Below are 17,613 nucleotides of genomic sequence, written 5' to 3' on the forward strand. Positions count from 1 at the left end.
AAACTCAGAGAATTCAACATCAGAAAGGTGAATTTCACTGCAGGTACCTCCTTTAGAAATGCATGCACGTGCTCGGGCGCGCGCACACACACACACACACACACACACACACACACACACACTGAACAAGGGCACTTATTAAGAAAGAAGGCCTCTTTAAAAAAAAAAAAAAAAAGAATGACAGTGACCAAAGGCTCTGTAATACCCACCCAGTGAAAAGGGTGGGGGACGACACTGACCTCAGCCTATAAATCACTATTTAGTGTGATGAAATCCTGCTGTCATTCTGGGTTTGGCTTCTCATTTAAAACTCTCAGCACCGGCCTTGGGCATTTTAGAAGAGGGCACAAGTGCACCATGTGTCAGGGATGTCACTGGGGACAATGGTGACTCTCCGCGGCATGTGCCGTGCACGCCTATCATCCAAGGACCTCTGACACCTCTGTCGAAGCCTTGCTCAGCTCCTACCACACTTACCACCGCAGGCCTGGGCTAGGGAAGATGTGTGAAGTGAGCAAGTCTTTCAAAATCTGGAGAAAAACAAACTTGCATTTGGTCAATTCCTCCCTACTTGCATCATCTCCTTAACATCCTAGAGGACAGAACTGAGGGAAGAGTTTGGACTCTGCACTTTCCAGGCCTGCCAGATGGCAAATGCTCCTCTGGGCCCTAGTGTTTCATAAATACCTTGAACTTGCATTATTCCCAGCAGCTTACACAGTCTCATGTACACATCTATGAGGTGGGCTGAGCAGGAGGACAGCCCCCCCAGTCCCCCCCCCCCCCCCCCCCCCCCCCCGCCTCCGTGATACGCTAAGGAATATATTTAGTCTTTGCATTTGCTAGCACGCAGCTTCCAAAACCCATGGAATGCCCTGAGGGATAGGAGCGTCTTTGTTATGTTAATGAAGTGACCCAAGCTTGGTGGGTCCCAGGATGGGGGCGGTCACCCAAAAGACCAAGCACGTATTAGAGGGTTGGGAGTCGGGGCTGACTTTGGGCTCAACCAGGGCGGGGAGGCAGGGGCTGGAGACTTGAGTTCAGTAATGTGGCCCACAAGTTAATCAATCATGCCTGGACATTAAACTGTGGACACCAAGACTCTGTGGAGCTTCCTGACAGGTGAATATATAGACCTGCTGGGCAAGGGGGAGGCTGGGGGACGTGCCCTGATTCACAAGGAGAGGGCATGGAAGCGCTAGGGTCCTTCCCAGACCTTGCCTTCTGTGTACCCTTTATCATAAAACTGTCATTGTCATAAGGTACTTCCCTGAGGTCGGTGAGTCACTCTAGTGAATTCCTTAACCTGAGGGCTGCCGCGGGAACCCCCAAATTAGTAACCATTTGGTCAGACGTGGGGGTGGCCTGAGGCTGGTGTCGGACGAGAGGGCAGGGCTGTGGAGGCCTGAGCCCCTGCCGCTGGCTCGGGGTGGAGAGTGTCCACGCTGGATGCGTCACACCCAGCCGGGGATGGGACAGAATACGCCCTCCTGTGACAAGGGAGGTCGCTGAGGTCCAAGCCCTGCCCATCATTCCCCCAACGTCATGGGGGCCCTGCACCTGGCTGGAAGAAATTCCTGCAGCCTAAAGCAGGGTGCCACTAAGCACTGGCAGTGAGAAGTTTGCATCTTTTCAACATGTTTGAAGTTGAGTGTAAAACTTTGCATAGAAAGGCAATAGAGAACAGTGATCAGGAGGATGGGTTTGAGGAGGACAGACCCTGAGCTTGGGTCCTGGCTTGGACACCTGCATGATCCTGGAAAGTTGCTTGACAGTTTTGTACCTCAGTTTTCTCATCTGTGAAATAGGAATAACCACACCTATTTCAAAGGGCTCTTGGTGGATAAAGGAGATGATGTACCCAAAGGGCCCGATGCAGTGCCGGGTACACAGCTGGTGTTTAATAAATGGTAGCTCTTATGGTTCCTCCCTTGGAATATGGTTTAAGATCTAACCATATAATAGTTGAACCCTCGACAAAAAAGTTTGGCTACACCAAAGTGACTTTGAGAGCCCAAACAGAGGAGAACATTTTGTGTTTTGGGGGGTAGAATGAAGGGAATCGGAGCCTGAGGGTGACTTTCTGCAAACTTCCCCATACCTTGTTAGGATCCAACTTGGTTTTGTCCACAGGAGCAGAGTCTTTTATCACTTCTACAAATTCCTCACCGAAACACTGGCCATAAAATCCCTAGGCAAGAAGAACCAACAGATTACAAAGACTATTTTAATATAATGCAACTCTTTGTGTCTTAAAAGTTGAGTAAGTTTGGAACAAGCTTAAGGAAGAATTTGCTCATTGATTATTGGAAGTCCTTCTCAGCTAATGAGGCAAGTTAGCATTTCTGGAGACAAAAATAAAAATATAAGGAAGTGCAGCATTGCAAACTGATGGATGCTTCCCTAAAATAAGTGTGCTTGACCTCTAACTCAACCAATGTCTTCATCTTTCCGGAAGCAGCTCCAGGGGAATGGCAGAATTTACTTCTTGTCTTTTGTACCCTAGGAGCTTGGAGGTCACTAGGCTTCCCAGAATGTGACGAACCACATTTCACAAGAAGACAAAACACACACTTCTAGTCCCACGTTGGAGAAACATAATAGGGAACCAAGTGGCTTGGGGTCAATTGCTGGTTTTCCTTCTCATGAGCTGAATGACTTTGGACAAGTTACTCAACCACTCTGTGCCATGGCTTCTTTGAGTCCAGTAGGAATTAAAGTCTCTTCTTTTCCAGAGATGGATAGCATAAGGAGCCATTTGGCAACTAAAGTGTTTTAAGTTTTACAGCTATGAAGAAGCATAAATTCGAAGCAATGACAAGCAGGCATAAGGAATGAATCTTGAATTAAGTGTCAGCACTTTGGGGTCCCCAGGTACTCTGCCTGCGAGGGTTCTGTCTGGAGGACATCCCTTGACTTTCATCCTGAGTTCTTAGTGCTTGGCCCTTTCTGTGTCTGCTTTTCTCACTTTTCTCCGGGCTGTTTCCTGCTTCTCCATCCTTTCCTCTAGGAACATGCTGCTTCTTTTCTGTGACACTATGGATCAAGTGTAGACAGCAGGTTGGAGTTGGGGCTTCCAGCCTACGAGACGGGACACTGACTCTGATAATCCACAGGAGGGCTCCTTGGACCAGCTCAGCAGGAAAAGCTCACCATGACCCAGCTCAAGGCATGGCTACTGTGAACATCTCTGTGTCAGAAGTGGGATGTGTTGTCTAGTGATACCAAAAGGATGGCCACGACACTTTCTAGGGATAACTCAGTAATTTGGCAGGATTCAAAATCAAGGTGATAATCTTAAGGCTGAAAAACTATTACTAAAATTTCAAGAGTGATAGGAAAGCACATGACAACGACTGACTTTTGGGTAGCCTTGAAAATAAATACTCACCCTATAAATTTACAAACTTTGACAAGCAAATACAGAATCTTAGGAGAAAACTCTCCAAATCATGCTTTACCTTATGATCTCACCTAATACCTTCATATTAAAAATGCAATGTGGACAAATTTTTATACAGATCAATGACGAATCCATAACTCTTTTTTTGGCAATGACCCATTCTAACTTGCTTTTGTGAAGTATATGGAGTCGAGCGCTTTTCTTACCTCTAGTCTGTGAGAGATCTCAGGAAGCTTGGTAATAGCAGGCTCTTTGTAAACAAATTCCTGCTCATCTAAATCCCCAAATTTGGATCCATAGAACCCAACTCGGAAGTAGGTCCCAAACATTCTCTTGTGACCCTAGTGAGCAAAATAAGAAAACCTCTCTTTAGTTAGGTCATTCGTGAGGATCTATAGGCTCTTAAAGGGCAGGATTCTTTTGTTATTGTGTTACACAGCATTTTATTCCTATAGCTAACATAAACCGAAATCAAGCCTTTAAAAAAATGTAACGTTTATGGAAGAAACTTTGGAAATAATTAAAAAAAAAAATGCCACGGAAGATTTCTAGGATTTCTTTGAAGTGAACTTTAAAAATCCTCACATTTCCTGGTTGTAAAGTCATTCAAGGTGCTTTCTTCCAGTCGGAACTGTCTGACCTCTGGTCCTCTGCCTTATTCCCAGCCCCTCTCCATTGGGTAGGCAAGAGCTACAGCAATGAAGTGCTCAAGGCAAATCGCTCGCTAGAGAGGAAGCAGGGCTAAGGATCTCTGGGACAGGGCCACATGCTGCCAGGTAAAAGGACTTGCTGGCCAGACTCCCCAGATACCTTGCTGATGATGCTGTCAAAAGCCTTCTGTAGCTTGTCGTGGGTGGAGGTCAGCTTCCGGAAGTCTCTGTGTGCTTCTAGGATGGGAATGACCAGCTTGTAGACTTCATTAACTGTCTCGTACAATCCTCCCTTAGAAAAAGAAGAAAATCAACAAGAATTTAATCCAGTGGAAAGTTAAGAAGAGCATCCAGAGTTCATTATGTGCTGGAGAATGGATCAGTTATGAGCACCACAATATTTTACAGAGCAGGAGTGATGTCTCAGCTTCTCTGGGATGGCCAGAGCACGCAAACGGAACTAGACACACGCTAAATGGTCCTATATGATGATGTTAAGTGGGCAAAAGGGTTTCTAAGGAATAAAAACAGCAGATTGGCAGCAGAGACTAGTAACTATTCAGGAAGGCAGCTTCAGCATCATTAAATGTCATCTGGGGTCACGCTTAGCCAGATGTTCAATGCTTGCCTAAAAGGAATTGGTAAGATTCTAACTAGTTCATTTTCTTGAATTTTAGGAAAAATGGAAGTATACTGTACTTTCTCTGAATCCTGAAATGGAAAGCAGAAAAAAGAAAAGATAGTTAAAACAAAAAATACATAGAGGTCGTAGGGTAGGAAACTTGGAAATGAAAGGTAAAAAAGAAAGAAAACCATAAGGATGAACATAAAATTGGATCAGCTAAATATAGTGAAGTATTAGATATTTACTTGGCTTAAAACTGGCGGGAGGAGTGCGATTATTAACATGAAAATGGGCAACAGACTTTCTCTACTGCCCTGAATCTCACTGACTTAATCTACCTATTCTATCTTATCTGAAGTGTGTAGACCCAGATAAGGCAAATGAGGGGAGTCTCAGTGGTTTGCCCTCCCATAGTTCTCTCAGCTGGGCCTGGTTTGCGCCAATCCTGAGGACTACCCAGTCATCAGAAAGGCAGCTGGTCCATCTCTTCCCTCCCTCCCTTCCCAGTGGCTCCACCCCAATACTTTTCTCCATGAGAGGGAAAATGAGGGAGTGAGAACATGCCTCATCATTTGTGGTATAACCCTGGGCAAGCCATTTCACCTCTCTGTGGCCTAATTTACCCCCTAGTAAATGGAAATAATACGGTATAACTGCTGCCCAGCCAAAAAGCCTGCCATGAAGACCAGAATACTGCAGTGATGAAAGGCTTTCTCAGCTCCCTCCAGACCTGACACAATTTGCATACATCAAAGTCATCTGGGGCCACCCTCTGCCCCCCCACCCCACACAGCCCAGCAGGAGGTGTGCCTGGCTCGGGGTAAGACTGGCATTCACAGTGCTGGGGGTTCGGCCCACCGCGGAGGCCCCAGGACCCCTGCGAGCACTGACCGTGCTGAAGAGTTCAGCTGCGTGCTCTAGGAGGCCCACCAGGCCACTCTCGGTGAAGTATCGGCCCGAGCACACACCGTCCTCATCGGGTGACAAGGTGTCATCAGAGACTGCAGACTCCTCCAGCACGTTGGAAGAAATGTTCTGAAAGAGATCCCAGGATAAGCCCGGAGAACAGGGGAACCGGACTAACAAAAGGTACCAGAGGAACCCAAGATGGGGCACTGAGCCAGCCCACGTTTGAAGATCCTCAGAGAGCCTGTGATTAGAAAATGTCTCTAATTCCACCCACAAGACGCCCTGGTTGCCATTTATTTTGAAAGGATACACTGAGCAACTGGTCTTCAAAACTTACAATTTTCTTTTCTTTTTGACCTTGAGGACATACATAAAGGGACACTTACCTCAATGTAAGAACAACTGAATTACTGTCATGAAATAACCCTATGGGACATCCAGCAGGGGTCATGGTTTTTCAAAGGCAAAGACCAACTAACAGCTAAGCAGATTCCCTGTTTCAGCCGCCCAGCGACCCTCGGAGGTGTGCTGCTACCAACCTGATCTTCAGGTGAGCAGCCATGTTATACGATAATAGCCAATGAAAATGTCTTTTTGGCGGCCATGTTGATGGCAATGCAACCATTACTGTTGTTGTCTCCCATTTTGTTCTCTTTTTCAAGCTTTTCCTTTACACAAACCATAGAGTTTAAAGTCTCCAGCAGAGGGGCGCCTGGGTGTCTCAGTCATTAAGCGTCTGCCTTTGGCTCAGGTCACAATCCCCGGGTCCTGGGATCAAGCCCCGCATCGGGCTCCCTGCTCAGCGGGAAGCCTGCTTCTCCCTCTCCCACTCCCCCTGCTTGTGTTCCCTCTCTCACTGTGTCTCTCTCTGTCAAATAAATAAATTAAATCTTAAAATAATAATAAAGTCTCCAACAGAGAGCGCAATAACCAGGGCCCAGGCTAGGGTGAACCAAGTGAGAAACCGAGGGCACAACCTTTAGAGAGGCATTCAATCTCAGGGTCCATCCAATCTCAGTAAGTGATGACTCTGAATTTGCTTGACCCTAGGAGTGAGCGCTTCCTTACATTCTGCCCCTTAGGTGCCTCTGGCCTCACCCCAGCTCTGGCCCTTGCAGTGACTCTCATACTTTTAATGTGTTAAGAATCTTTTTTTTTTCAGCCTGTCTCAGAGTTGTGGAAGAAATGCATAAGGAGCATAAAAGCAATGGGACATCTTCCCAGCTTAGAGACTGCAAATAGGTAGCACGCATGCCACTCTTTCCCATTCCTACACTCGTAACAGGCATAACTAATCAATTATAGCACCGTTTCCCCTGAAGTTTGGATACACAGTCGATCCTTGAACAACACAGGTTGGAATTGCACAGGTCCACTTGTATGCATTTTCAAAAATATACTGGACTCTGAAACTAAGAGTACACTATATGCTAATTAACTGAATTTAAATAAAATCAAATTAAAAAATATATTGGAAAAATTTTTTGAGATTTGCAACAATTTGAAAAACTCAGAAATCGTGTAGTTTAGAAATACCAAAGATATTAAGGAAAAGTTAGGTATTATTGTAAGAATACAATATATTATACACCTAGCATACGAAACACAGGTGAATCAACTGTTTATGTTACCACTGAAGTGTCTGCTCAACAGTAGGCTATTAGTAAAGTTTTGGGGGAAGTTAAAGTTATCTGTGGGTTTTTGACTGGGTGGGGGGTTGTATCTCCATGTTGTTTAAGGGTCAACTGTATTCTCAAAATTCTTCTTAGCGTAGCACTCCAGTCAACCACTACCAACTGACTAGAGTTGGGTTGGGAAGTAAAAACATCTGCTTCCTGGCTTGGCTAGCAAGATCAAGCACATCAACCTTGGCAATCAAGGAAAAGAGCTGTCACAGTCCTCTTATCTTCACATCCAAGACTGTAATGTATTTTGAGGAATATATGAGACGCTCAGACTCTCTTGTGGCCAGTCTTTTTTCCAAACCTGGCCTTTCTATTGTGATGTTTCCAAACTGGAAATAAGAGAAAGTCCAAGGGATTCAGCTGAAAGAATCTAATAACTCAAGAAATGAGTACTATGAGAATTGTATGTAATTTTCTACAGGTAGAGGAACAGCTCTGAAGTAATGAAGCTTTATTAGCTGCAACCAGAGAAAAAGGATTCTGGCCGACTTTCCTGGCTTCAGAATCAGGGAGGTAAAAGTCACAGCAGTATCTGAGAATGTATCCGTATCTACATTTGTGCAAGAAACACTGCAGTCTGGGGCACAGAATTTCAACGATCTCAGTGCCTTGGAATTCAGTGGCCTCAAAGTTATTTTCCTTGCACAGATTTATTTATCTCCAGTTTATAATTCTTTTCCAAAAATTCAATTTTATTGGCGCAGAACAAGGTTGAAAGCTAAAGCACACAGCATTTGAGAAATCAACTCTGAACATGTGCTGTTAATGCTGTCCAGAAGTCCCTCATCCTTTTGCAGAGTAAGACCTCCTGGGAAACCATCCACAAGTCCAGGTGTGGACCCCCACTCTGGCCCAGCCAATCAGAGCATTCCATTTCTCTGGCCACTCTGATTGGCTCAGGGCCGAGCACATGACCCTGTCACACCCAGTAAGATGCAGTGAGACTTTCTCTGCAACTGCTAGAAATCAGCCATTGCTCTGGTCTCCTGGTCTTGAACCTGGGAAGGCATAAACCTAAATACTTCTCGGTGAGCATGGGAAGCCCGTGCAGGATGAAGTCGACCTAAGGGAAAGCAGAGACAGGAAGTGGTGACAACACCGAGGTCCGATGGCACGGTTTGGGCCTCTCCTTCCAGTTCGGCAGGTGCCGAAATTCCATTTCTACCCTAGGTCAGTCTAGGTTTGGTATTGTCACTTGCAAGTATACATCTCCAAAAAAGATTTGTTATGTCTCCTTTGAGGGAAAAGAACTGGCTCAAAAGCAACAACATAATTTGGCTTCTCTTCCGTAGCCAAGAACACCTACCTCACCATGTTTTGTGTATCATGAAGACCTGATACTCCACAATTCCTTCTGCCTCCCCCTTCACCTTCCTGGTCCTTCTGAGCTTCCCACGACCCCCAGGTTAGGTCAGATTATAAACACGGCATCTTGTACCTCTTTCTTACAGCATTTATCATAATTGTAATTGAATAAGGAATAGAATAGTTAGATGATGTCGCTCTCCCTGGCTAGAAGGTAAAGTTCACGAGGACACAGTAAGTGCTCAATGAATATCATCTAGAAGAATAAATGAATGGATCTATAGATACATGAAAAATAGAGCTCAATGCTCCCCTATGGGGACAATGTGGAGTCTTCCTGTTGGTTCTAGAATAACTATTCTATCTCGCCTTGGCATGGCTTATTATAAGCAAATCAAATGAATTCTAGGCGAAATTAGAATTCTCAAGCTTACCAAACATGAGAGTCGATAATGAAATGCCATTAATACTTAAGTGATAAATATCAAATAGAATATAGCAGCTGTGAAAAAGGCATAAAAGAATGACAAGAAATAGTTCAGTTAATGAAGCATGGAAAGAGGATAATATGATTCAACATTAAGTAAAAAACCCAAAGATTTTCTGGGAATTGAAAGAGTAGCACTTAAAATATTTTATCCCTTTATTCTAGATTTAAAGAGATATAACCAAATGTAATATGTGAACCACGATTGTTCCTGAAGAAATCTGACTCCAGAGTTGGTATCACATGGAACTAGAGAATTATTGGCAGAATAAAGCCATGTGATTATGTGGGAAAATATCCTTTTAGTAAGAGACACATGCTGAAATATTTAAGGTGAGGTGTCACAATGTCTGCAGTTTATTGTGAACAAGTTTATCCACCCAATATATATTTATAATTAAATATATATGCATGTATGTGAAGTAAAACAAAATTGAAAAAATGTCTAAAAAAAAAAAAAATTTTATCCTTGATAATATCAAACAGCCAAAATAAATGTGATGAAAGCAGCAGATACATCTAAAATGACTTTTGTAACTTCCTTCACTTTTATGCAAATGAAAATCAGATGTGATATTTTTATGCTTTTTGGATAAGAATTTCATTTTTGGCCTTTATAACACACATTTCTGAATTGAGAAGAGAAGTGATTTGCTGAGGATGAAATGTTAGAATAAATATTATTGTTACTGAAAGCCGTAAAAAAGGAGGGCTTAATAATAAGCAGACAGGTGCACAGGTGAACAGAGTTCTAGGGAATCAGAAGCTCCCAACCCCCCCCCCCCCCCCAGCAATGGTTCCAGTGACTTCTTCCCAAAACCTGGGGAAGCTACTCTGAATTGTCCTCTCCCTCTGGTTCACATAGCCATCACAAAATTGTGCTGAAGAACAAGACTGAAAAAAAAAAAAGCCTTTTATAAAATCAGTCATATAGATTGAAACAAGGATAATACAAGCACTTACTAATGACTGTGAATCTGGCTTGAAAAGGGCTCTATTACTGGACTGTTTGTGGATTCAAGAAGAATCATGGCTGCAGATTATGTCTCTCTTACAAAAAGACTCATAAAACTTTTATTTTCTCTAAAGACTGTATTAAACTATTCAGCAAAAGCTATCCAAGTGGCCAATGAGCATCCTAGCCTGAGCCAATTTTCAGACCTGCTAGACCCTTTGCTAACTGTGGGCAATATTTAGCTTATCCTAAGAAAGTACTGCTTCAGCTCCCTTTTGCCTTTCCCAGGTCCACGCGGTTCTTCCTTGCTTTGGGACTGAGGTGTGGGACGCTACAGAGTTGGGGCATGTGATCAAAGGAATGGATCATGTGGGAAATCATTTCTCTAGTGTCTGGAAAATACTTTCTCAGTTTTCAGTGTCCTGTGCCAACTCCGAGTCTTTGAGAAAGAGTTTAAATGACCTTAGAAAAACTGCTCTCTCAGTTTTGTTATCTGTAAAGTAGGAGTCAGAGTACGTTGCCTATCTGCCTGCTTCACTGGTGGATGGGGAAGGTCAAATGAAATCATGGATCTGAGTGTTTGGGAATGCCTAGAGTGGCTATCAACTCTACATTTATTGTAAATAATTTAAAAAAACAAGATAGTAAAGCAATTAGAAGAGGCAAATATAATACACTAAAGGAGATTTCTTTCAACCTTGGCACTATTGACATTTGAGGCCAGATAACTCTTTGCGGTGGGAGCCGATCCCTGGTTGTAACAACCAGAAATGTCTCCAGAGATCGTCAGATGCCTTCTGGGCTGGGAGGCAAGCCCGCCCCCCGTTGAGAACCACCGCTCCCCAGGAAAAGCTGCATTAGCTCCCCACCTGAAAGCTGACACTGCCCACGGGCAGGTAGCTGTGGTCCTCCAGCATGCTCAGGTACTCGGCCACTAAGGCTGCCGCGTGCACCAGGCACATGGCGGCCTCCGTGTAGCATTTCTTCTTGGTGTGTTTCTCGGCCATGTTCTGGAGCCAGGTCAGCCGCAGATCAGGAGAGGTCTGGTAACTCTTGGCAATTCTGAAGGCAGAATGAGAAAGTTTCAAGGACAGCTGGTTAATGACACTGTTCTACTGTGCGTGGCCACTTCCCCCCACCTGCAAGAATACCCCCGCCCGCCCTTAGAGGTTTTCCCCACCTGTTCAGAAAATGAGAGGAAAAAGCAAATATTTATCAGTCCGGTTGTTTTTATATCACAGGTAGCATGTGCTGGACCTCAAGAAATAGCATTTACTTAAAGTTTTATGGGGAAGAAAAAGGCCCAATCAAATGAGGTCTATTGTAATGGATCTCTAGCAATTTTCTCCCTTTTCTTTCCTTTCTCTCAGAATAATAACAAGACAAAAGTACGACCCGTCTATGACATCACATCAGAACCAATTTATTTCTCTAAGTAGTTTCTCCCAAACAAGGACCATAAGACAAAGTTTCAAACTATTAAGTAAAATATGATTTCTAAATAAAACGGTACATGTAAATCTGAATATAACTGGAAAAAATATAGGAAATAATTCATATGATAATAGATAGTTCTTTTCTCTCATTCTCTGGTAAGTAGAAGATACTGTTGTGAAAGATACCTCAGTTTAAATTAGGGGGATATTTCTAAAAAGGTGTACATGAATCAACTCACTCTGAATGATTAATTTCTACCAATTTCTATATATGCTTTTGGATGTCATCCACAACAGTGTACCCACATGGCCTATAATAATGACACTAACAAGACCTCCACAGTGACAAACCCTAGACCCTCAACTGACACCCTTTGATTTTATCAGAAAAGCTTACCTGTACATGAGATCCATAAGCATCTCAGGATCTTCCTGAAATTCCCTCATTTTCACCGTGTCATATAAGATGCTGTTCAGATTGCAGAGAAGTTCCTCCACCTGCAAAAAAGTGTACACCTCTAAACAATCCTGGCTTTGTCATCCATGGTAACCAGCTAGGGCTGCATTGGAAGGGCACGGGACAGCCATGGGTGGGCTGCTCTCTGGGAACAGAACTCGCAGGTGGAGGGGAGCCTGGATGGACCCTCCGTGGCCTTCATCTTTGCAGGTCCATGTGCTTCGGAGGCTCAGATGTGAGTTGGCCCTTGGGCTCCATGAATTAGCCCCGAATCCTTATACTATCTTCCCTCTTTTTGTTTAACTTGAGCTTAGTTTCACTTATTTGCAACCTGGAAGAGGCCTCAACGGTACTCTGGAACAACCGGGCTTTTTATACCAAATAGGAGGCAGCTTAGGACTTCAGCTTATGTTATATATATTATATATATATAGTGTGCTATATATTATACATGTGTGTGTGTGTGCTATATATTATATATAATATACAGTGTGCTAGATATTAAATACGTGTATACATATTTATATACTTATATTTATTTATAAAATATATTTTATATTAATATTTATTAATATTTACCTATTTTGTATGTTATTTTATTTTTAATATAAATGTTTTATATTACTTATATTTATATTAACATTAATATTTATGTATTTTATGTATGTTATTAATACTTATATATTTTATGTATAACATAGAACTGTTATATAATTATATGTTATATGTGTTACATGGATACACAGTATACACACACACATATATACACACAAGTTTATACCTGGCTGATCCCGAACCTGTGCATGAGGTAAGGCATGCTCCTCAGCTTACCTGGGTGGGGAAAGGAGTGGCCTGCATGGCTGTGTCCTCTTCTGCGTAGGCCAAGATCGTCCTCAAGGATCTTCTCAGGTACTCCTCGTTAAAGTCTGGTGCTTTGCCCACCAAAGATGCCAGAGACATGATTACTTGCATCTTCACTCTTGCAAAGTTCTGCGTCAGGAAGAGGGAAAGATGGACCAAGTAAGAGACACTCAGCGAGCAGCTAATGGAAGGCAGCGGAGCCAGACACCAGGAGCTCCCCAATGTTTTCTTTTACCCCGTCTCAACCGTTTCCTTTCCTCTCAATGAAATGTGAGCTCTACTTTGCACAAGATTCATATCATTGTTTAAATGGTTTAAATGGATATTGCTCTGACATAAATCTGTCAGCTCCCTTTAAATTTTCATTGAGGACTGGATGCCCTCCATGCTGTAAGGCTGGGAGCGTCCTACAAAGTTGGGTCTCAAAGACGGATCCTTTTGTACCAAGATTCCTCTTCTTGGGACTTGACTTTAACTGGACAAAGGAACAGTATCCCCATGGCCACGCCTTCTGAGATTCTGGACCCTGGACAGGCAGTGACTTTCTGTTTCTCCTTCCCTTCTCACCCTATGGAAAAATATCGTTATCCTGGGGGCCCCTGAGAAAATGTCCTGAATATTTTCAATAGTTATGCCTAACATATGGTGAGGACCCTGTCTTTCTCCCATGGGCCAATTTATCTTTTAAGATCTCTTGGGCATGCTTGTTAACATAACCACAAATGTAAATAATCTAGATAAACGAAAATCTAGATAAATCTAAATAAACTAAAATCTAGATAAACTAAAGCAAAGGTTAACTCTTCTGAAATAAAGCATAAATCCAAAGGCTGCAAAGCTTTGATTAAAATTCAGATGATACTGATCATTCAAATTCTCCTCCGCAGGTCAGTCTGGTACCATTCAATCAGAATTTGGCAACAAGACAAATGCTTCTGAATTCTTAACCTGCCTGCTGTATTTTTCCCCACAGAGGACAACTTTTAATCTACTTATATTCATTCACTTGTCCTTGAAACACACAGATGGAAACCATGGCATTCATCAGTCTCCATCTTCACTTCTGGTTGCAAACTCAAGAGCTGCCATCTATCTACAGCATCCATTGTCTCCTTCACACGGGACGGAAGGAAATGGCGATCCCGCAAACTTCTCCTCACCCAGTGCTTTGCACTGACTGTCTCTACCAACTCTGGGTCACCCCGCCGGTGTGAGCTCTTACACTGGTGGCTCCGCAACTGAACCTCATGAGCAGGTAGAGGGTGGCACAGGCTTGGCTCCGGGTGCTGTCCACACTGCTGCTGCAATGGTGTAAGACTCGCTGACACAGGTCCGCACACTGTTCCACCTCCTCCTCAAACAGCAAATCCCCGAACTAGGAGAGACACAGAGCCCGTGAGGCATCCCTGGGCACTTCCGTATTTTTTTTCTGGACTGGATGCCTGTTGAAATGGGCAATGTCTGCTGGGACAAGCAGACAGCCCAGAAGAGTTCATGCACTGCTCCATAAAGATAATGAGCTCCTTGAGTCAGAAGATGAATGGAAGCAACGGAGTCGACCTAAGAGCTAATTATGAACTGCACAACTAAGATCAGGGCTGCGTAATTCACCGCATCGTTAGCCAGGCTGCATTCACCGGCAAAGCCACCTCTCTGCAGGAATGATCCTGCGTTTACTGAGCCCCCTGGAAATTACTGGTGACTAAGAAAGAGAAAATAGGGGTGCCTGGGTGCTCAGTCGTTAAGCGTCTGCCTTCGGCTCAGGTCATGATCCCAGGGTGCTGGGATCGAGCCCCACATAAGGCTCCCTGCTCAGTGGGAAGCCTGCTTCTCCCTCTCCCACTCCCCCTGCTTGTGTTCCCTCTCTTGCTCTCTCTGTCAAAAAATAAATAAAATCTTTAAAAAAAAAAAAAAGAAAGAAAGAAAAGAAAGAGAAAATAATCCTGAGTGGGGAGAGCAGGAGAATTCTACTTTGTAAATGTAAGTGATCCCGGGGCTCCTGGCTGGCTCAGTTGGAAAAGCATGCAACTCTTGATCTCTGGGTTGTGAGTTTGAGCCCCATGTTGAGTGTAGAGATTACTTAAATAAATAAATAAACTTAAAAAATGTAAAAGATCCCGTTAAGAAGGTACCAACTGAGAGCTTTCCAATCCAGGGGGAGAAAGTAAACTGCATTAGACCACTTGATGTAAGGAAAATCTATATTCTTCAGGCTATGAGAAATTTACTTCTAAATCTTCTCTCATTTCATGACAAGGCATTTTGCAAGACTTACTGATGGGCATCATGTTCAGGACATTAAGCTCACCCAGATGCGGTACTGGAAAGGGTGAAAGGTAAAGGTGCTCAGCTGGTTTTGCCCTCATGTCTCCAGTGAGTGGCCATGTCAAATGTCTATAGTTCCATCCACATTTCAAGTGTGAGAGCCACTGTTGTTCTTAATGGTGAGTTCTCAAAAAATCAGGGCATCTGCTTTATTCTTAGGGAGACTTAAGACCTTTACCTTGATGTCACTAAATACCGTGCTGTGTGGGTTTGGGGGCACCTGATGGGAGAAGTGTGAAGCCAGATGAGATTCCCAGCTCTTAATTAGGAGTAAGAAAACAAGCATCCCATGTTTACCTTGGCAATGAGAGCCCGGAGTGTCGCAAAGCAGTGAGTCAGGTAGGTGGTGCTCTGATCGCAGCTCAGAGAATTCACCAGGACCCTTAGAACACCTCCCAGCAGGCTGTCTTTACAGTCCAGAGCCGAGCTTGCCTGAGGGGAACGGAAGAACAGCGTCACTGAATCCCTGTGCCAGGGAGCAGAGGGGTGAAGGACACAAGTCGGCGCTCTTGACAATTAGCACAGCGATGCTGACATTCCATCTCTCTCAGTCTAAGATCTTCAGGATTTGGCCACCCCACACACGTCATCCATTACCACAACAGCTGAAGACCTATTTCCAAATGACTTTATTCCAAAACTCCCAAATGATTTGGGATTTATGCCCAATTCCGGGCTGCTAAACTAAGTTATAAGGCACCCCATCCTCCCACCCCAGACAACAGCTCTTGGAATGCTCCTTCTTTATATAGAAGGCGCAGCTTTCCTTGTGGGCTTCCAAAACACAGTTGTCAGCCTCCCAGTATAAAAGGGGCTGCCTGATGGCAGCAGGGTTTCTAAACAGAACAGCAAGACTAATACCACCAAAGAGAATGACAGTAAGTGCCATTTCTTTGGGGAAAAAAAAAACATTTTGAGAACTGGTAAGTCCATAGCAGTCAAAGCAGTGAGGGATAGAGATATAATCAATAGGATGCCAAGTGTTTAAGATATCAAAGACGCCACACACTTTTTGTCTTTATGTTTCTATAACAATTACTTTGATTTTAGACCGCCTAAAAGTAGGATAACTAAGGTTTTCCCGGGTTTCAACAATATTTCTCTTCCTAGCTCCAAAAAGCAACACTGGATCTACCCGAATAAATGATTTCTCGCTGGAAACATGGAGGAACTCATTTCTCAGGTTAGCCAAAACCCCATTATGACCTAGACTTCTTGGGAATTTTTGGAAACACTCACTTAGGAGATAAAATCAGTATGGTAAATTGTCTTACTGCAATGTTCACGGCGGCACTACGCTTTTCTGCAGCAGGGATGGCAAATTCATGGTACAAGTAACTTTCCTTCACCAGTCAGTGTCCAAAGTAGACCTCATTATTCAGACCTAGCACCTTTTCCACCTAGTCCAGTCATCACCTTCGCTCCCATACTAGATGTCAACTCTAATTCAACTGGAGTTGGCCCATCAAAAAAAAAACAAAAACCAAAACAAAAACCCTAGCTACCATCCCTCTTCTAGATCATCAGCCACAAGCCACCGTCTATGCCCTACACTTGGTACACACTTGACAGATTTAACCACGAGGGTCACCTCGTCAAGCACCTAAGTGAGCAGTGAGTCAAAGAAGCCAGGAGAATGTTGAGTATCTCTGGAATTTGTAAGGTGAACACTATTGTAAATGATAAAAAAAAAAAAAAAAAGAGGGGGGCGCATTTTGGGATCACATTTCTTTCACAATTATCTATAAAGAATTCCTTATTAAATTCCAGTAAACATGTCGAACAGACCAGGTGTGTGTCCTCACCTGGATAATGTTCTCCTGCATATCCAGGATGATTAAATTTGCTTCCGTAGCCAGATTGCCACTGATCAGGGCTTCTTGATCTAACTCTGCCTTTGTTCTAAGAAAAAAAAAGAGGTCAAATTAAAGAGCATATCAACCCTGGCCATATTTCAGTGATGGCAAATCTATGCACCAAAGCATAAAGAAATGTTCTGAATAGTCCATCCTGAAATGAAAACAGAGGAGCTGGCCACAGGTAACCAAAGAGTGCAGGACCCTTTCTGAGATTAGTGCCTAATAATGATGACAGTTATAGAAATAACAAAAATGGGGAGAAAAGCAATTACTGGTCGCTACTAGCAGTTAGGCTAGCCAATCTGATTGCTGTGTGAAGCCTCGGGCCGTTCCTGGATTTCCTGCATGAGAACCATCTCTAGATCCGAATCAAGGCAAGTCTGTGCCACAGGCAGGGGGAGTGGGGATGGATGGGATCTGAACTTGGCAGACAACACTGCTGCTGGATTAGGAAAGCTGCTACTTCCGAACTGGGGCAGGGAAGAGTCAGTCTCTTGACTTCCCAAAGACCACCTTGGGGGGTTGCTCGGTCAAGTGGGGACCTTTTGTTTTTTTCCCCAGTGGGCAGCAAGGTGGCATTCCTGCAGGACAGCAGGTCATCTAACATCCCATTGGGTGTTTACTGGTTACTACCCACTAGGGAATGGTAGGGAACG

At 43.7% G+C, this 17,613-nt stretch overlaps 1 protein-coding gene across 3 annotated transcripts in view; it reads right to left on the reverse strand.

Moving 5' to 3' along the window:
- Positions 1–17,613, reverse strand: part of DOCK8 (dedicator of cytokinesis 8) — a 222,503-nt gene that overhangs the window by 19,323 nt on the left and 185,567 nt on the right. For all 3 annotated transcript variants that reach the window (XM_036090844.2, XM_036090845.2, XM_078061526.1), the window contains 10 exons: positions 16,904–17,000; positions 15,396–15,530; positions 13,996–14,148; positions 12,744–12,902; positions 11,853–11,953; positions 10,889–11,081; positions 5,570–5,713; positions 4,214–4,345; positions 3,610–3,744; positions 2,102–2,191 (listed from right to left, as the gene is read on the reverse strand). In XM_036090844.2, coding sequence (XP_035946737.1) covers positions 2,102–2,191; positions 3,610–3,744; positions 4,214–4,345; positions 5,570–5,713; positions 10,889–11,081; positions 11,853–11,953; positions 12,744–12,902; positions 13,996–14,148; positions 15,396–15,530; positions 16,904–17,000 — 1,339 coding nt within the window. The remainder of the gene's footprint in view (positions 1–2,101; positions 2,192–3,609; positions 3,745–4,213; positions 4,346–5,569; positions 5,714–10,888; positions 11,082–11,852; positions 11,954–12,743; positions 12,903–13,995; positions 14,149–15,395; positions 15,531–16,903; positions 17,001–17,613) is intronic.

The sequence above is a fragment of the Halichoerus grypus genome, chromosome 14 (genome assembly GCF_964656455.1).
Source record: "Halichoerus grypus chromosome 14, mHalGry1.hap1.1, whole genome shotgun sequence".
Classification (NCBI taxonomy): Eukaryota; Metazoa; Chordata; class Mammalia; order Carnivora; family Phocidae; genus Halichoerus; species Halichoerus grypus.